Source organism: Orcinus orca, chromosome 6 (genome assembly GCF_937001465.1).
Source record: "Orcinus orca chromosome 6, mOrcOrc1.1, whole genome shotgun sequence".
Taxonomy (NCBI): Eukaryota; Metazoa; Chordata; class Mammalia; order Artiodactyla; family Delphinidae; genus Orcinus; species Orcinus orca.
In genome coordinates, this window is record NC_064564.1 from 104007001 (window position 1) to 104027946 (window position 20946).

The 20946-nt window shown below is 49.7% G+C and overlaps 1 protein-coding gene across 6 annotated transcripts in view; it reads right to left on the reverse strand.

The window, feature by feature from the left end:
• ASTN2 (astrotactin 2) overlaps nt 1-19607 on the reverse strand; it is a 917697-nt gene extending 898090 nt beyond the window's left edge. For 3 of the 6 annotated variants that reach the window (XM_004269289.2, XM_004269290.3, XM_012532782.3), the window contains exon 1: nt 19068-19605. In XM_004269289.2, the coding sequence (XP_004269337.1) occupies nt 19068-19500 (433 nt within the window). In that variant the 5' untranslated portion in view covers nt 19501-19605. Of the gene's footprint in view, nt 1-19067 lie in introns of all 6 variants that reach the window. The other 3 variants (XM_049711016.1, XM_049711015.1, XM_049711017.1) reach the window with 2 other exon arrangements.
• Nucleotides 19608-20946: the final 1339 nt, after the last annotated feature.

The following is a 20946-nucleotide window of genomic DNA, read 5'->3' on the forward strand; positions in this document are numbered from 1 at the left end:
TTCCCTGAAGTCATGCCCTGAGCCACAGTCTTTGCAGAGGAAGAATCATTCAAGAAAGGTGAGCTTTTTCACAACGATTTGCCAGCCCATTAACCTATACTGCAGGGTCCCTTCCCCCAGTGTCATCCCCACCGTGTCCCCTCATAAGCCACTACGGGCATATCATCCAAAGAGAACTGGGTGGAAAAAAGGAAGCAAAGAGCAAAATGAGATGGAGAAGGTATTTTTTAAAAAAACATGTGCTAGGGAAGTCAAAACAAATTTCCAGCCATTCCTGCTGGAGGAGATTTTATGGGGCAAGACATCCCCAAAATGGGTTTTTATACTGAATTATACTGTGCACCTCATAAAGCACAGAAACCCCTGGCAGCCTGCACGCACACACACTGCCCTCTCGTTACCTGACCAACCCTCCCCAGCAGGTAGGCACGCTGGAAGGCCCAGGGCCATGCAGGCAGCCCAGTGGAGGTGAAGGGACTGGGGTCTGCACTCAGAAGCAGCCCCAGCCCCTTGACGTTAGTAAGGTACTGGCCTCCTCTGGCCCTGGGTCTCCCTCTGTGCAATGAGAGGGCTGGTCTGGATAGGCCTGAGGGCCCTGAGAGTTCTGAATCTGGATGGCCTGCAATGTGGGCTCAGGGATGCACAAAGATCCCCTGAAAAGCTGTGCCTTTATAGAAAGATCTGGGGTGAGGACAAAGGGACTTGAAGTGGAATCCCTGTTCGCATTCCCTCCTGAAGTGAAGGAAAGATAAGGTGTGGTCATAGGTGGAAAAAAAAATAGTTGATAAGACCTAATTATTTTAAAAGATATTGAAAAACTACCCTTGAGCACAGGGATATTTGGCATGGCATGCAGGAAGTTGGCCTGATCTGGGAATTGAACTGCAGCTCCATCTCGCTCTGCATCCCATGCTAGGTCACTTCAGTATTTGAACCACAGTTTCCTCATCTGTAAAACGGAAGTGTTGGGGTGCCTCCTTTAAGAGGCCACCCAAAAGGAAGGGGGCATCATGACAATTGCTGTGGAGTCCCAGGGGGGGCCATGAACTCCAAGAGTCTAATTGACCTGGGTTCCTGACACAGGTCTGGGGTTCAGTTTTCCCATCTTTAAAAAAAAAAAAAAAAGTTTCTAGTTTTACTGAGATACAACTGACACATAACACTGTGTAAGTTTAAGCTACACAATGTGTTGATTTGATACAACTATATATTGCAAAATGATTACCACCAGAGCACTTGCTAACACCTTCATCTCGTCACATAATTACCATTTTGTTTTTGTGGTGAGAACATTTAAGAGCTACTCTCTTAGCAACTTTCAAGACCATAATACAGTATTGTGAACTGTGGCCACCATGTTGTACATTAGATCCCCAGAATGTATTCATCTTATAACTGGAAATTCGTACTCTTCGATCAACATCTCCCCATTTCTCCCACCCCCCAGGAACCACCATGCTAGTCTCTGTTTCTATGAGTTTGGCGTTTTTAGATTCCACATATCAGTGCTATCATACACTATTCACTTAGCATAATGCCCTGGAGGTCCATCCAACATTGTTGCAAATGAAAGGATTTCCTTCTTTCTTATGGCTGAATAATATTCTATTATATGTATAAACCACATCCTCTTTATCCATTCATCCTGAGATGGACACTTAGGTTGCTTTCATATCTCAGCTCTTGTAAATAATGCTGCAATCAACATAGGAGTGCATATACCTTTTCAAATTACTGTTTTTCATTTTCTTCAGATAAGCAGCCCAAAGTGAAATTGCTGGATCATACAGTAGTTCTATTTTTAATTTTCTGAGGAATTTCCACGCCTTTTTCCATAGTGGCTGCAAAGATTTACATTCCCCCCAAAAGTGCAAGTGGGTCCCCTTTTCTTCTTCTTTAAATAAGGGTTTGGGGCAAAATGCTATCTAATGGCTCAACCGCTAAAATTTCTGTGACATTAATGCCTCTGTCAACCTGAAACATGTATAAGTTTCAAAAGCTTTCAGTGGGCTTCCCTGGTGGCACAGCGGTTAAGAATCCGCCTGCCAGTGCAGGGGACACAGGTTTTAGCCCTGGTCCAGGAAGATCCCACATGCCGCAGAGCAGCTAAGCCCGTGCGCCACAACTACTGAGCCTGCGCTCTAGAGCCCGTGAGCCTCGACTACTGAGGCCCGCACGCCTAGGGCCCGTGCTCTGCGACAAGAGAAGCCACCACAATGAGAAGCCTGCGCACCGCAATGAAGAGTAGCCCCTGCTCGCCGCAACTAGAGAAAGCCCACACACATCAACAAAAACCGAACTCAGCCAAAAATTAATTATTTTTTTTAAAAAGCTTTCAGCTAGGCTTCTCTGCACTGACCGCCAGATGCGTTTTTACAGAGCCAGTTTCCCAAACCTGTTTATGCCTGTTGTGTTTCTCATAACTCTAAAATTTAATGAAATGTTGTGCAGATTAAAAATTTATGAGCATCAAAAGAAAGTGGCTTCTAGGAGGACTGAGCTAATCTTACGATAAAAATAAAGTCACTTAAACATTGCTATTGAGTTAGGTCAGGTGTGACAACTATAAAAATTTAGAAAGGAATCATCAAACTCTAGAAGAATTACCTGGCAAACATCTTTAAGTTCTCAGTCCCCTTTAATGAGACCAACATTGGAGATCATATTCGGAATATTACGAGCATGGCTTATACAAGAAAGATGACATGGAACTCCAATCAGTTGACCCAGACTCGAAGAAGAGGCCCTGGGCCTACATCAAATCACTGGCAAACGTATACACATTTACGAATTTTAAGTTAAAAAGGAAACGTTTAATGTGCATTATTATTTTTTTTATGATTCCTTGCTTTAATAGGCTTCTTCTATTAACTGACCAGCTGCCAATCTACATGGCTTCACAAATGAGGGCTTCTAAAGGAAGCAACTCAACCTAAGCACAGGTAACCCTCTCCTGAATAGTCTGTCTCCCCATTCAAGTGAGAAAATAATTTAAGGAAGAAAAGAAGAACTGCTTTACCCATCATGTCAAATACTGTGCCAGAAAGAGACACCCACCCCAGACTTGTGATCATTGTTTCCTTTCTGGCTCCTCCCCTGCTGGCTTCAGTTTCTTCTTTTAGTTCTGCAGAGAGGAGAATCATTATCCTATTCTCTATCTCTCATATGTATCTATATGTATGTACACACATACGTGTATATATATGTGTGTGTGTGTATATACATACACACATTTGTACATATACATATATAAACACACATTATGTGTGTGTGTGTGTGTGTGTGTGTGTGTGTGTGTGTGTGTGTATATACACACATTCACATAGGGTCAGTCAAGAAGAGGACTCCCTGCCTGTGGTCTGGAAGAAGTCTGCAAGTATGCAAGTAGATGCTGGGACCCGGAGCTGGCTTAACATTGGAGTGTCTCTTTAGCTGGAGCCCAGAGCGACTCATCCTCCCCAGATCTATCATGGAACCCAGTTTGAAAAACCAATGCCCTAACAAAAGATGGTTCCGGATGACCTCGGACAAGTCACTTCCTCTCTGTCCCATCACCAAAGGTGGCTGGTCAGGCACATACTTACTCTACATTTCACTAGGATCCCAGCAAGCTCTTCATCATGATCACTTCTGGGGAATGAGATTGGGCGGGGGAGAGACTTTCACCTTTTCCCGTATAACATTCCTGAATTGCCTGAATTTGTTACTACAACAAGCTTGCATTCCTTTTGTTGAAACCTAAAATTAAGGTTAAAAATTTACTAAGTATGTATGCACTCATTGCTGGAGTTACAGATATTAAAGAGACATGATGTTTAACTCAGGAAGCTTACAAGGCTAGCAAGAGAGACAGACAATTAAACAATCACCATATTTTCATGAAAACACGGACTGCAGTGAATATACAAAGTGCTTGCGAGATAACTGTTCTCGGGGGAGCCAGGGAAGTCATCTTGGAAGTAGCAAAGGCACATTCAAGCTGGATCTTAAAATACGGGTAGGAGTTATGAGGCAGGAAAGATATTATTTAAATGTACACGTTAAGGGAAATCTCACAATTAAGTGGGCAAAATTTAAATTTTAAATGAATATCTTTATCTCAGCAGTTGGGTTAAATCCATGTTTCCCGAACTGTGGTATGAGAGATGAGTTTAGACGGCACGTGGACACTACGCTAACTTTTACAGGCTACCTTCCATTTATAGCAAGTTATTCTGGTGTTCCATTTTGAGAGTGATACAAAGATTCCTTTTAAAAAATAAATACAGCTAATCCCATTTACTATGTGACCTTGTGCAATTGACTTGATTTCTTTGAATGGCCACATCTTCATCAGTAATATGGAGATGCTAAAAATACCCATGAAAGGGAGGTTTGTTTTTTTTTTTAATCATAAAGTTCAAGTGTTATTATCCTAATAGTTTGAACTCCCTGCATTTCTGTGCCCCCAAGGTACTCAGCACAATGTCTGGGATGGAAGAACGACTGAATAATGACTGAAGGGGCTTAGCTCCAAGCAAGGGGAACTTAAGGTGAACCACAGGTTTTGGGTGAACTGGTTGAGTCTAGGGAACGTGAACAGAATTCATCACCCATGCAAACCCCAGTTGATCCTAGTGACTGATGAGGCATCTGAAGCTGTGATTAAGTTCATTAGCAATGTCTAAACACACACATTTTCCATTTATTCATTCCTTCATTCAACTAATAGTTACTGAGTGCCTACTATGTGACAGGCACAGCTCTAGACACCTGCGATTCCAGTAGTGGACAGGACTGGAAGGTTCCTCCTCTCTCATGGAGTATCTTATGCAGGCCAATCTTCCCCACCTACCTGAAGGAAAGATGGCTCTGACAATATTCACTTAATCTTATCTGAGGCCCAAAGAGGAACTGTCATTTATTTGAGGCCACAGCAAGTAGATGGCAGAAACAGGGCTAGAGCCCAAAGCACTTGCCTCTCAATCTAGCACAGTTTGGTATTTAGCAGGCTTGCAAAACCTGCTTGGCTTTCCAAGATCCGCAGCTGCCCCTTCTCAGCCACCAGCCTTCCCACCTGTTGTCTCTCTTGGGGGAGGGGTTGCCTTCTCTTCCCCAGCTGGGAGCAGGTGAACTGGGGCCATTCCCTGGAGGGTTCTGCAGTTTGGAGATGGTTTACAGGCCAGGAGAATAAAGTGGAGAAAGAAAAGAAGGGAGGGAGGGAGGGACGGTAGGAGTCCTCCTATTGGCAGACAGGTAATTGGTTACTTTGGGCTGTCAGCTTCTTCCAGTCTCCCTCCCTGGGGAAGGCTAGAGAGAAAGTAATTGAAGAAGGTGCCTGAACAAATTAGTGTGAGACTGGGCTTAAAAATTTGAGTTGCACCTGGGTTCAGAGCTGAGGGTTTGATCTTCAGACGCCCGAGAAAGGATGCAGAGATGGAGGAAGGAAGGGAGAGAGTCAGCTTTCTCCTGCTGCAGCTGAGCTTCCAGACTCAGAAGCTCCTAACGGGAATCTTTCTTTCCCTCCTGGGCTCCTGCTGAGCTGCGGGGGCTGAGAAGAACCTCAAATATCACTTGTTTTAATCTCATCACATGAGAAACGGTAGGAAGCCCAGAAAGTGGAAGGGACTTGACCACAGACACCAGCAGAACTGGGACCAAACCCCAGGACCCCTGGCTCCTAGTTCCAGCCACCAGATGACCCTGCCCCCTGGCTCCATGAGGTCTTTACTCACAGGACTTCCTGTGAATTGCCCTGAACATGCTCCAACTGCAAATAAAGTGGGGAGGAGATGTGTCCTAGGGATTAAAGTATAGGTCTGTTTATTTAACAGACACCTAGATGGCATTTGCTGAGTGGTGGGCACTGGTCTACCTGCTCTGCAAACTTTAGCTCTTGGAATCCTGATAGCAATCTCCTGATAAGCAACAGAACAACCCAATGAGGCCGCTACCTTGTAAGATGGTGTTCACAAACTACCACCCCTACCGCTGCCCATGTGTCATTCATTTGGTCAGGAAACATCTACTCAGCACCTACTCTGTGCTGTGTAATGCATTATATAGTTGAGAGGAGCAAAAAAAATGAACAAGACACATTCCCTACCATCAAGGAGCTGCCAGATAAAGTTTTTTGGGTTTTTTGTTTTTTTTAAATAAACGGGATAGAAAGCTATGAGGGGGACGGTGTACCAGGGAAGGCTTTGGTCAGGGAAGACTTCTTGGAGGAGGTGACTTGAGTTCTATGAGAAAAGGAAATATGAACCCAGAGAAGAAGGCAACATTTTTTAAAGTTTTTAGACTGTGAAAAGGAATTAAGATTTTATCTTAAGAGCAATGAGAAACATTTAAAGGCTTTAAACAAGAGAGTGGCAAGATCCAATTTGATTTTTGAAAAAGATCACTCTGGTTACTGTATACAGCAGGGCTGGCAAACTTGTTCTGTAAAGGAACAATTAGGAAATATATTAAGCTTGGTAGGCCAGATACTCATTGTTGCTACTACTCAACTCCGCTGTTGTAAAGCAAAAGCAACCACAGACAATACATACACAAGGCTATGAGTGTGACTGTGTTCCAATAAATCTTTTTTTTATTTATGGACACTGATATTTGAATTTCATATAATTGACGCATATCATGAAATATTATTCTGTTTTTGATTTTTTCAAGTATTTAAACAAGAAAATAGACTTACAGGCCACGCAAAAGCAGGCAGCAAGCTGGATTTGGCCCGTGTGCTATATATCAAAAAATATAAGGAAAGGATAAGGAGGATGGAGAGGCAGCAGGAAGACCAGTTAGGAGACTGAGGTAACAGCCCAAGTGAGCTTGGACAAAGGTGATGGCAGTAGGACATCATGAGAAGTGAAGAATTTTGACAGTCATTTTAGAAGTAAAACCAACAAGGCTGGTTGACTGAAAGAATGAGAGAGGCAAAGGAAGGGAGATATCAAAGATGATTCCTTTGCTTGAATAACTGGGTGAATGGTAGTCTGGTTTCCTGAGATGGAAGGGAGAGCAGGTTTGGGGGACAAATCACACATTGGTAATATGATTCCTGACAGCAGAGAGAGAAACAGGGTCCCTGCAGGTTGCCAGAAAAAATACTGGCTGTCCAGCTAAATTTGCATTCCTGATAATCAGAGAGTCATTTTTAGCATAACTACATCCCAAATATTGCATGGGACATATGGGACATAGTTATACTAAGCAAGTATTCATTGTCTGAAATTCAACTGGGCATCCGGCATTTTATTTTTTGCATTTATTTTTTGTTCACAAGATATGCCAATCCTACTAGGGGGGTAGCCTTGGAGGAGAAAGGAAGGTTCCTCAGAAGAGGTAATAGCTGAGCTAAGGCTAGGAGATGGCCAGGTGAATGAGAGACCAGAAAAGCATTATGAGCAGAGAAAACAGTGTTTCTATTCAGGACTCAGGAAGGGGGAATGTGCCTGGTTCCCCCCAGAGATCTGCCAGTAATCAGTGAAGCTAGAGCCCCAAGTGCCACGGGGAATGTCAGGAGGTGAGACCGAAGAGATACCCAGGGACCAGTGCACCCAGGGTGTCCAGGGACACACCAAGGATTTGGTATACTTCTTAAAGTACAGATACCCAGGCCCCTCCCAGGTGCTTCCACTGATCTGGAAGGGAAAACCTGGCCTCTAAGGTGATTCTGAGGAGTCGCTAACTTTGGGAAAAACCGGGCTAAATAATCTGGGACCTTTCCCAGTGACAAATCCCAGGAGCCTAGGAAGTTGCTGCTGGCTGTGAAGTCTTGAAAAGAGTAACCCAGGTAATCAGAACAAAGGTGGCAGAGAACAAGCCTGCAGCCTCCCAAGGGGACTCCTGAGAAGGGGGTTCTGTCCGTTTGGATGGAAGCTGGTGGTCCAGAATGTTTGTCCAAGGACCCACCCAGCTCCCCAAGAGTCCCTAGGCATCTGGTACCTGGTTCTCATTGGAGCTCTCAGCTCCTGCAAGGAGACAGACGTCTCCATGCCTCTCGTTGCCGCCCTGCCTCCTTCCCTCCTCAGCCCACAGCCACCACCGAAATGATTCCCCCAAATGCAGCTATGACTGTGACTGGAAATCTCTTTACTGCTGATTCTGCTAATGGAAATGTTCCTTCCCTTTGCGGCTGCTTGCAAAGCCATTCGTGACTTCCCAGGTGCCTGACAGCAAGGCTTTGTCAGCAGGCAGCCACCAGAAGGGAGAGGGTTCTGCCCCGATTGCCTCCCCCAAGACCCGCCTGCCTTAGACTCAGCCTCTCCGAGTTTCTCTGGCCAAACTGTCCTCAGACAACCCGGGAGCCCCCTAGGAGCACCCCCCCCAACAGCTTCCCCCTGCTCTTGGAGAGAGAGCAGAGATCAATGGTCAATTTCATCCTTTTTCTCCTCCTGGTGGGGAGAGAGGGAGGGAGGGCAGAGGCCAAAGCCAGCAGGCTGGAGTGGAAAGAGGGGGGAGGGAAAGGGAATTTGCATGCATTAGTTATTCATACCTCCACCTCCTCCCATAACAAGGATTCCAGGTGGCTAAGAGGCACGGAGCACAAATGGTGCCAGATGCTGTGCTAGGTGCTCTGCACACACTATCTCCGTAAGGATCACATGGCTTAGTGTAAGTAAAAATTGAGCACAGTGTTGGACACTGACGACAGCTGAAGATGGAGGACTCTCCAAAAATAATGATCGCAGCAATCCAGAGAAGGGATTGCTGTGTTACCTCCACTTTCTTCATGGGCATACAGAGGTCTACAGTTAGGAAGTAGTGCAGCCGGGATTCTATCCCAGGGCTTTGGGTCTTCAGAGCCGGCACACCAGTCAGAGGAGCTGGGCTACAGACTGGATTTTGCCATGGTTTAGCTGTGGGACCTTGCAAATGTACTCCTTTTGCTATACGTGGGCCTCTCACTGTTGTGGCCTCTCCCGTTGTGGAGCACAGGCTCCGGACGCGCAGGCTCAGCGGCCATGGCTCACGGAGCCCAGTTTCTCCGCGGCATGTGGGATCTTCCCGGACCGGGGCACGAACCCGTGCCCCCTGCAACGGCAGGCGGACTCTCAACCACTGCGCCACCAGGGAAGCCCACAAATGTACTTCTTTTTGCTAGGTAAATGAGAGAGTTGGGCTGGATCTCAAAGGCATTCTTTTACCCAGCTCTAATACTCTAGGAGAACTATACACTATTTATTAGGACTTTTACAGCATTATAATATATATATATATATAAATATTTATTATTATATATATCCCATATGTATAGATAATGTAATATAAATTCCGTTTTCAAGGTAGGACCATAAAAACTGCACAATGCTGCTAAGAAGCACTAGGCGACAAAAGTCAACTTAGGTTGAAGGGGAGGAGTGACAAGGAAGGTCACCCAATCAAACAGGGGCTGCATCTCAGACAACAGATGCTTGACAACTTCTAGAAAAGAAATGCAGAGCTTCTCTAAGTTCCTGGAAGGTCTAGGTAACAGGTTCCCTAGTATAACTGTATGCCCAGCAGAAGGTGGGAATTCCCTAAGCACTGGGAGAAGAAGGAAGTGGAAAGGGAAGAAGAAAGGGAAAGGAGGAAGGATGAAGGGAAGGAGGAAAATCAAGAAGCCACGGCAGCATGGGAATCTGCTTGTCAAGGAGTCCAGGGCTAACGAGTGACATCTAGAGCAGATGAGACAAGGCCCGGTGCTCTCCTGGCAAACGAGCAAGGAGCGACAGGGCCTGGGGAGAGGCTGAGTCAGCTCCTGGCAGCCCAGAAATAAGGTGTTGAGTCCCTCAGGCCTGTGAGGCTGTCACACCTGAAGTTCCTCTATAAGAAACGTCTGCAACTTCTTGCTAATGAGAGGAGGAAGAGATAAAAAGTACAAGAGGTTGTCAAAGTGGTGAAAACTCAAGGGCACCCCTAGTTCTGTGCAGTATGGAAGGCGGAGAGAGCACGGAGCCTGGAAGCAGGCACACCTGGGACAGGACCCAGCTCAGCTGTAGTGATCTTGGGTGTGTTTCTGAACTCCTCTGAGCTTCCGTGCTCACCTATAACATGGGATGAATCCGACCTGTCTTTCAGCACTATGGAAAGAAGGAACTGCAATAACAAACGTGCCAGCACCGCATCCAGGCCATAGTAAACGTTCAATGAATGGTTGCTTTTTGCATAGCCTACCCCATACCAGAAGGGGGAAGTCCAGCACACCAGCTCCCCCCACCCCCAGTGGCCTGGACTAAGGTGGGAGGAAGGTACACCAGACCAGGAGTCAAAAGGTTGGATCTGGTTCCTGCTCCACCACTGACTTGCTACGGTGACCTTGACTTCTCCATCTTTATATAAAAGGGTTTCATTCAGAAAATGTCCTAAATTCTTGCCATTTATGGCAGGTGATGACCCCAACACCATGGATGGATCATCTCCCCCCAAACATTCAGTGCCTCTCTGTCTGGCACAATGCAAAGGTGCTAATCCCTTATCTGGCTTCCATGATTCTCAAGAAAAGGTCTTCCCTAAACCCAACTCTTTCTCCTCTAATCAAACTGGTCTCATTCCTCATCCTACAAACACCCCAGAATAATGAGGAGGCAGGAGAAGGTAGAGGCAGTAGCTGTGGAAGCTCAGAAGAGGGAAGGTTTCATGGAAGAGGTGGCATTCCAGCTCAGCCTTAACAGAGGAGTGGAATTGCAATACCTCTCCAGTTCTGCACAGTATGGATTCTGAGATGAGACTTGGCAAACCTGTTTCTAGTCATCTAAGATGCCCTGAACACCTAGGATGTGCCAAGCACAGGGTGAATCACTGCAGCCCCAGAGATAAAGGAGGGATGTTCTCTGCCTGTGGAGCTCTTAGGCAAGTACCACAAGACAGACAGAGAAACACATTAAGTTCTGCTCTCTGCCCCAAGTCACCATCATCTCTCACCTGAACAGACTCCTGCAGACCTTCCTCTCCCATCCTTGCTCCTCTACAGAGCAGCCTGAGTAATTCCTTTGAGACAGAAGTCAGTTACGGATACTCTTTTGCTTAACGTCCTGCCTGGCTCGCCATGGCACTCACGGTAAAAGCCTAAATCCTGTCCTGTCCTGTCCACCCCCCACTCACTCCACTCCGGCCATACTGGCCTTCTTGCTGGCCCTTGAACGATCCAGGTGTGCTCTGGAGTCAGGTCTTTGCTGGAGCCGTTCTCTGCCCGGAATACTCCTCCACACATCTGCCTGGTGAGGCCTTCATGGCCTTCAGGTCTTGGTCCAATCCTATAATCTCAATAAACAATCCTTTGGCCCTATTTAATATTAAAACTGATTTCCTCACCTCAATAATGTTCATTTTCTTTTTGCCCTTTTTTTTTATAGAATCTATCACCTTCTCACATACCACATAATTTTCTTATCTATTACATTTATCATCTTCTCCCCAACACGCATACACATGCACACACACACATGCATATATACACGTACTCCTGGATATGAGCTCTCTGAACACAGGAATCTATGTCTTTTGTTCTCCATACATCTTAAGTGGCTGGAGCAGTGCCTAGCATGTTGTAGGCGCTCAGTGGTTCTAAGGGACCAGCCACTGTTACACCAGTCTTTATATCGCTAGTGGGTACCAAGGCTCAGAGTGTCCAACTTTAGTGCCAAGAGGTCAGGAAAGGCTTCAAAGGTAAGTTCATAGTTGAATTCAGCCTTGAAATGTAAGAAGGAATTTTCCCAGGGCCTTTGGGGCAGAGTTACAGAACAAGAAAGAAGGGTTCTTAGCATAGGACAGTCTGGGCAGAGTCTGATCATGGACCTTGTAGCTCAATAAGGAGCTTGAACTTCATACTAAGAATTATGGGGAGCCAGTGAAGTGCTTTAGGAGAGGATGGCCATGATCAGATTTGGGCTTTTAATGAACTCCCTCTGTCTGCAAGTACAGACGATGGACTAGAGAGAATAAGACTAGAGGGAGATACCAGTGAGTTGACAGCTGAAATCGTAGTCGAGAGAAGTGTTGACATCTGACCCTGCCGGGGGCCGTGACAACGGGCATGGAGAAAGGGTTTCTTCTCAGGTGAAAACCCTAATGGTTTATGACATACAACATCCTTGTCAATTTTCGACTCACAGAAGGGCTGCCTGCACGCTCCAGTATGCCAATAAGGAAGCTAGAAATCTTCCAGTCCTGAATCTTACATTGGGTAGTCACCACCCAACCCCCTTCCAAACCAAGGAAAAGTCTTCCTGGGGGCTGTTGTCCTAAAGAACTGCAGACGGCAGTGAAGAGCCAGTGAGAGGAGAGCAGAGCGAGTCCCGCCAAGCACCGCTGCCTGCCTTCTCTGGGGCCGAGAGACTGCAAGCTCTGCTGGGAGGAAAGAAAAGCCAGCTCTCTCTCGCTATAGTTAATCTTCTGTTGCCACTAGCTGGTCAGTATGAGAACTTGGGGAAGTATCAGCCCTACAAAGAAAGCATCCCTGTAATGCTGCTGCACCTCAAGGTTAAATCTGACTCTTTCTTTCTTTTTCTGGAAAAGAGCAGGCTTCTTCTCACCCTCAGGGCAGCTAGAGTGAAAAGCAATGAGGCTCCCTCCTCCCCAGCACAAAACCCATTGGCTCAGGCTCTCAGGAGAGACTGGAGCCAACCAGGTGGATACCTTGGGCAGGAGAACAAATTCAACTTCCCCAGGGATATCTTTCTCCTTAGATTTTTGTTTCTTTGTTTGTTTGTTTTGCAGGGAGAGGAGGAGAGACTTGGTGCACCTTAGGATGTTCAACCAAGTTGCAGACCTGAGACATATTTAACCCAGAGCCACGTGTTGGTAGTCAGTGTGATGGAAAGAAGCGTGGATGGGGATTCAAGACCACTGGGTTTAAGTGTGAACCCAGCTGGTCCTTAGGTAGGTTACCTCCCTTGTCTGGGACGCGGTGTTACCATTTAAATGGAAGGGCTAGATTCAATGTGCTCTGAGAGTCTGTGATTCTGTAAGGCCATCAGAGTTGATGGTCATGGTCACAGTTTTCATGGCTTTACCCAAAGAAGTCACTGTCACTCTCTGTCCTTCTCTCCCCCCAGCACATGTGTTCACACCATCCTATGGCAGCCAACGCCTAGTTTACAGCCAAGCAAGGAGGTGAGAAGCAGGAGGCTCTGCCTGCCAGGGGCCTAGGCAAACCTACCGTTGGACTTGCTGTAAATTAGTATTATTGAATGATCTTGCAGCCTGAGGGCCCCATTCAGGAGAAGGAGCAAGCTCTGGGTCACAAAAGCTCGCAGAGCTGTGCTGTCTTGATAGCTATTGTTCCTGACCCCCAGAAACAGCAAATCTGGATGGCCTTGACCCAACCTGGGCCTCTGTAACAGCTAAAACGAATCCTCCTCTCACCCTGCCCCATCACCCTCTCAGTAACATAGTATAATGGTCCCTTGGTATCTGCAGGAGATTGATTCCAGGACCCCACCCCTTTCCAAGGTCCAAGGATGTGCCAGTCCCTTATATAAAATGGCAATAGTGCAGTCGGCCCACGGTTGGGTGAATCTGGGGATGTAGAACCCACGGCTACGGTGGGCTAATTATACTTTCTAAGGGCAGATAATATATCTGTCTCTGCCCTAATTATTAGAGTTCATCAGACCTGAACTGGCAAAGGGGTGGGGATGGAGTAAGGGAAGTGAATGAAAAGGGGGAAAAACTCAGATCAGAGACCACTGAACCGCCACACACACACACACACACACACACACACACACACACACACACACACACACACACACACACACACACACACACACACACACACACACACACACACACACACACACACCCTTATTTACAATATCCCAGAAACCTGGACCATCAGAGCAGGACGGGACCTTGGAGTCTGAGTGCTACTGAAATATTTTAGTGATAAGGGACCTGGAGCCCAAATGAGGAAATAACATTTTGTAAGCTTTGTCTGAAGACATCAAATTCGCCCTCTCACCCACCCCGGAATCTCTCCCTCTTACCCATTCTGGAAAAAACACTGGGATTGATTTTAATGAATATTCTGTGGTCAGAAATCCCTACAGAAAACCCAGCTTATACTGTTTGTATCTGTTTTTTTTCTCCCACTTAATAACTGTCATCAACCTTCAGAATCAAGGCAGAAACCAAAAGGGGCAGATAGCCTCAATGCCTCTGGTCCTGTCTCCAAATGCCTGCCAAATAGCTGTGTGGTCCCTGCTTGAAGACCTCCTCCCATGTGGACCCTGTCATCATTAGAGGTCAGAATGCTTGGCTGGTGGACAGCTCCCAGGGACACATCCTCCTGTCATGTTGTACTCCATCCCCTTAGTATTTGCACCTTTAGGACATTCTTTAGAACCAGACAGAAAAAAAAGCACATGCCTCATTCCCTGTTGATGTTTGAAGAACGTTTCTCCAGCCCTTGTGGACTGTCCTTAGGCTAAACTCCCTGCTTCTAGCCACCTTTCTGACCTTGTGCCTGGTCCCTCACCCCTTCTGGGGGCTCTTCTCTCTTGGTGTCCATTTTTGCCTGTATTTTAAGGAATCTTTGCAGACTGACCAAGTGGGCATTTCAGAGCATCTTCGTCTTCCACCCAGGCCAATCAGCTTCCTGCAAACAGCATCCTTTCAGGACAGATCTTGAGGACACTGCCAGATCTGCTCATGCAGATGCATTTAAAAACATACTACTGGATGGTTTTTCTTTCTCCACACACCCTCCCCCAAATATAGAGCACGCTCCTCACCTGTGTGATTTATATGACAAGGTAAATTAGTAATGGATGTTGACAACGAGTAGTTACTCAGTTTTATCCCCTTTCCCCCTTTTGCTGAATCAAGGCTCATGGTAAACAGTCCAACCTGGCCACTATCAAGCACAGGAAGAAGGATGCCATTTCCCTAGCGGTGGGCATGAAAGCTAAATCCACAAGCAGACTCTGGAGCTGCCTGGGGGCAGATGAACACTGGGTGATGTGCGGGTTCACCTCAGAAGCCCTGCAAGGACAGTTGCTCCCATTCAAATTCTTTCTTTTCCGTCAGTCCTCCCCAACACCCCCATGTTACCAGCAAAGGAAAGGAGACAGTGAGAAGTAAGAGCAGCTGGTCAGAGTTACAGAGTGGGTCAGGGCACTTCAAGTTCACAGAATCTTTGCACCAAAGGATTATTTTAGGGCTCAGCTACCCACTCATATTATAACACAAAGAACTGAAGATCCGGGGTAAATGACTTGTTCAAGGTCAGAGCAGGCCCCAGCTGAGAGTTCCAGGTCATAAGCAACATCAAGCCCCCAAGCTGTACTGGAGCATTCAAATTCTCCTCCAGCCCATCCTCCATGACCTCACTCAGTTTTTGGTTTTGCTTTTGTTTTTTTCCTGTCCAGGAAATGTCCCCAGCTTTCTCTAAGTCTAAAGAGATATCTCCCTCCCTGATGTTACAGAATGTGTCATACCCATCACTCACTTGCACCACTACATAGGATGCCCTTTGACATCCCATGAGTCATGGAACTTCGCGTTGGCAGGGTCATTGAAGGTCATTTAACTCCTGCCTCACTCTCACACTCTCATACTTCAGCACCAATGTAGCTAAAGTCCCCCTGAGAAAGGTTCTTGCCGTGCTGATGATTGTTATGTTTCCTCTCCAGGACCCTGCACCATGCCCTACATAAATGTAACCAGCCCCTCAGTGCATGTTTGGCTCAGGATGGCTGTTTAGCAATTACCAAGAATGTAGGTGTCCGATGCGCTGAGATTCCAGTCCCAGGACTGCATTTACTCAAAGTGAGACCTCGGACTAGGCACCTGACCTCTCTAAAGAATGTTTCCTTACCTGTAAAATGGGAATAAATTACAACAGTGCCCACTTCATATATTTTATGTGAGTAAATAATAAAAGGCAAGAGTAAAGCTCTGAGCAGCACAGTAAGGATTCAACAACTATTTGCTATTCCTTGATGTATTTCAAGGAAATTCACTTTATCAGGACCACTGACTTAGATTCTAAAGAAGAGGCCCAGACACAGAAACTTGGGGGGGCATTTCACCTCTGAGGGAAACTTCCACCTACATAAAGCAGGCTGGAACATGAAGGGAAGATTAAACATGAAGAGGAAAAGACCTGAAGAAAAGTCTTTTAAGTCTGGGCACTACCAATTATAGAGCTGATAATTCAAACAGGAGAGGCAGGCACAATGGAGGGAGGAAAGGCCAGGTATGTCGGTGACTTTGGTGAATAGGGATGGTAGACAGTGTGTGCAAAATAATTTTGAGCTTCCCCAACTGGACTTGGAGTAGAATGGGAACTTTACCTTTTATTTGTTTGTTCACCGCCCCTTAACACCAGGGACATTTTACCACCACCAACTCTAGACCCACAACCCAAAGCATAGCCTGAGGGCTTTGGTAGACACTATCCCCCCCTAGTGGTGGCTCCACACACCCCGCTATTGGCAGGATTCGGCATTTTCCGACTTTGCATGTGCATCTGCGGCGCATGCCATCTCCAAATCCCTTGAACTGGTGACCTAGTAGTGAAAGACTCACCCAACTCTCCAGAGACAAACACTAGGGAAGGATGTTTAGAAGGTCTGAAGATGGGATGATGGGATGGGGCTGCCTGGGGACCCTGGGGGAGATACGGCCATAAATGACTCAGAGTACCCCCCCTCCGCCCTCATTTTGAGCCAGCCTGGCCCTCCCAGAGCTCATCGTGCACTCTGTGTTTACACACAAACAGTGGAAGAACAACACAAATAAAAAGCCCACGTCTCCCTACACAGATCCTGCTATGCTCGGCCATCTGGCGACTACCTCGCTAGCCAAATCCCTGGTAGGAGTGCCTCGGGCTGCGGGGAAGGAGGAGGAGGAACCTGCTTCCCCAAAGGGCTCAGGGCTTCCAAGGAGGACGGCACCTGCCACTCCACAGCAGGCAGTCCCCAGCCGCCGAGGCTCAGCCGCCTGCGTCAGAGAAGGCGGAAGCCTCCAAGTGGAGAGCACCAGAAGACTGACGCTGAAGCACAGGTCTGGGGGATCTGACACTTGCAGCTCCTCACTCAGTTCCTCAGTCAGCCTGCCCTGAGCTCCCAGGTACCCATTTCCTCTTGAAAGCCAAAGTTTAAAAACGCAGAGATTGCCAGCTCCAGGAATTCTGGAGCGACTCCTGTAGCTGGCTGGACCAGGTCCTCCACATCCTAGGGAAACTGGAACGCTCTGGGGTCCTCGCTTCCAAGTCATGCCATACCCAAGGATGCCCCCCCTTTCCCCCTCATCTGAACAGCCATTTAGAAGGACCCCCACTCCCTCCCTCTCCGGACATCCGGGAGTAGAGAGATCTCGAGGGTGGAGGGAGAAGGTTGGGATTGAAAGTGGTGAGGGACACCCTCCGTTTCTCTGGAAGGACCCTTCCCTGCGGCGGGGTCACAGGAGTTGGCCATGAGCCCAAGGTTGGCTCTTCGCCCTAAGGAACCCCATCTTCACCCCCATCCACTTACTTGGAAATGGGCAGCTCACAAGTGCACGTGGGAATGGCTCTTGGTGTATGTGTGTGTCCGCGCACGCGTGTGTATGCTTGAACGTGTGTGTGTGGCACAGGAGACGTGCCGCCGCGGAAAGTCCCCTGGGAACCTGCAAGGCGCTCTCCTGCCTAGCACCCCACAAAGCTCAGCACGCTCAAGTTACAGCCAGCTGGGGAGAGCCCAGGGGCCAGAAACCCGAGGCACATGCTCAGACCAGGAAAGGGCCTGGCGCTCGCTCAAAGCTCCAAAGGCGGCCAGCACGAAAGGGAAGTGGCGGGCGGGCGGGAGGGAGGGGGGCGTCACAAAAATACATCAAAAATATTATGGCTCCCAGGAGAGAGGAGTCTAGTCCCTTGATTACTCTTTGGGGCTTCTCGGGCGAGCAAGGAGTTAACCTCAGAGGTTCAAGCCGGGACCCCGAAGGCGCGGACATCGAAGGCCCATCACCCCCGCGGTGCCGGAGCTCAGCCGGATCCCGGGGTCTGGAGTCTGGGGCGAGCCCCCGGCGCCTTCCTGGAGCTGCTGCTGGCCAGACTCCGGCAACCAATCGCACCCCGCTCCCCCAAGAGGGGAGGGGGGAGAGAGAGACCGGTGAGCGCGGGAGAGCTAAGGGGAAACAACATTTTTGTAAACGCTCTCCGAGATGATTAAGCGATCAATTACCCGGGTGGGAAATCAGCTGCGCCTCCCACAGCTACCTGGAAGGGCCGACTCCTCCGGGAATCGCGCTGGGAACCAGCTGGCAGCAAGCTGCGGGCGAACTTTCTGATTAACTTTTACGTTTGAGCCCCCACCCCCATCCTTTTCCTCTCCCCTTCCTTTTTCATGCCTTTAAGTTAGTATTATTAGCCCAGTGAGTGAGCTGCGAGGACAAACCTGCTCTCCGCCGGGAGGGGGGTAGGAAGGCGAATGCGACCACGGGGATGGAGGGAGAATCTGAAAGTGGAGGGAGACCTTGGGTTCCGAACGCCAGTGCTCGGAAATCACTCAATCCTCCCCAGCCCCATTTCACAGATGGCTAAAACTGAGGCCCAGAGAGGGGAAGCGACTTGGCCAAGGTCACCCAACCCATCGGGAGGCCGAATTTATGCGGACCAAGGGATTCTACATGGAGCGACTCCGCTCCGATTCTCGAGAAAATCGAACCGGAAGAGCAGAGCCGACGACTCCGAGGCGACAGCGAGGGGGCGGTGACCGCGGGCGGCCACTGGCCGTGCCCCAGGAGCAGTGGGCGGCTGGACCCAGACCTGGCTCCCGAGCGGGGGACTACCACGGCCCCCAGCTCAAGCACACTCAGGCAGTTGGGGTTTCGGCGTCAGCGACGGATCGCGGCAGAGCTCAACGTCTGCACTGAGAGACGGACGGACAGGTCCCCACCGCGGGAGGCTTGGCACGCCTCCGGTCTCCCGCCACGCGCTCGCTCAGATACTGCCCCGGACTCATTCCAACCACCTGTACGCCCTCCGGGCCCCTCAGCTGCCCTCACTCAACCCTGCTCGGGGCAGGCCGGGGCGGGAATCCCCAGGGCGCCCCCACCCGTCTGGCTTCACTTGGGGGCTCCCGGTTCCCTGGGACCCCGCGTGTGCCGGCGCCCAGCCTTACCCAGGGTGAAGAAGGGCAGCTCTGTGTTGTCCAGGTCGTCCTGCACCGCGATGCGCCCCGGCAGCTCGTTACGCACAAAGAGCAGGAGGCGCGACTCGGCGGCGGTGCCCGCGGAGCCAGCGGAGCCCGGGGACGCGGCGGCGGCAGCGGCGGCTCCTGCCCCGGTCCCACTCCCGGCCCCGGCGCGGGTGCCGCTCCAGCCAATGTCGCTCTCCCGCAGGGCAGGCAGCGTGGACACCGTGACTGTCTTGAGCCGGCACGGGCTGTCGGGCTCCCGCGAGGCGGCGGCGGTGGCGCCGGCCAGAAGCGGCGGCGGCGGCAGCAGGAGCAGGAACAGCAGCAGCGGCGGCGGCGCCGGGTGGAAACCGAGCCTCAGCCGCCCCCGGAGCCCCGAGCTGGGGCCGGGGCTGCGCCGGGCGCCGGCGGCGGCCATGGCGGGAGGGGCTGCGGTGCTGCGAGCGGCGGTGGCGAAGGAGGAGGAAGAGACAGTGGCGGCGGCGGCGGACGCCGAAGCGAACCAGGACGCCGGAGCTAAGGAGCCGTGGGAGCCGCTCGCTAGCAGCCCCCGGCTCCGGGCTCCGCCTCCCGATCGGCCCTGGCCCGCCCCCCCCCCCCCGCGCCACCTCCCCGGGCCCCGCCGCCCGCCCCTTCTCTGGCTCCCCACTCAGACCCCGAGCGTCTCGGAGGCTCCGCCCAGCCTCGTGCGAATCCCAGTCGCCCCCTCTCCTTTCCCAGGATCCCCCAATCCGCCCTCACAATATTCTTTAGCCACAGCACCCCTCTGCAAATTCCTAAGACTTAGGGACCCCGGGTGCTTCCCCTTATTCCCCTGGGCTCAACCCAGCTCGCCCAGCTTTACCCCACCCCTGGCCCAACCCAGAGGCTGCACCTGGGGGCGCGCCTTAGCCCAGCCTTGCTCCAGACCCCGCCTTCTGGGGGGTAGGGGCGCCTGAGGATGGTCAAGACAACTTTGTCTCCCCTCAAGCCTAATAACAAGTCCTGTACCCTTTCCTAGTCCCTGAAATAATTCCTCGTGGCCTTTGAGACCCCTGCCCACCCACTTGCCCACAACTCTGGCATTCCTTCTCCCACCTCTCCCATCTACCCAGGCCTCGGAGGTTGCACCAACAGCTAATGGACAAAGGGTTGTCGAACTCCACCCTCTAAGGCCCCCACCCTCCTGCACTGACCAGGAGGATGCTCCGGCCCCCAGCTGCCGCCCTGCAAGCCAGCGCTTTTTTCTGGATCCTGTTCCCAACCTGGACAGCACTACTTGGCTGCTCTGGTGTAAAATTCCTGAAAAGGGTGCGAGGTAGAGACCTACTACTCTGTCTGCTTCTGGCTCCCACGGGCTCCCACATCCTCTGCCCCCCTCGCGACTCTTCAACCCCGCCCCACCCCACCCCCAAGCCTGGTCGTTTTTCTCCTGGATTCAAGCTGAGCTCTAAACCTAGGTCTTCGGACACAGGGCAGCCTTTTGGCCCTGGGTCGGTTCTCTCTGACCCACATACCTGGTATCCCCCAGCGAGCCATCACCTCTGCAGGAATCTGGGCCTTGAGGGGCCCCGCCTTCTCTACTCCCCTCCTTTTCTTCCTCTTTCCTCTCTCTGTTCTCTCTTTCATCTCTCCACTGATTTCATTCTTAACCTTGTCTTGACTTTAATCTTATAAATGCTTCCTACCTATTATTTGTGAGCCATTTCCCATCTCCCGGTATTTCTTGCCCATCTGCACACCTTTGGTGTGGTCTCCTCCGTGCATTAACTTCTCTCATCTTAGCTCTTCCCTCTTCTGCCTCTTTTCTCCTTTCTGTATTTAACCCTTCATAGGAAAGGCCTTTTTCCCTCTCCCAGCACATTTTATTTACTTTTTCATGATT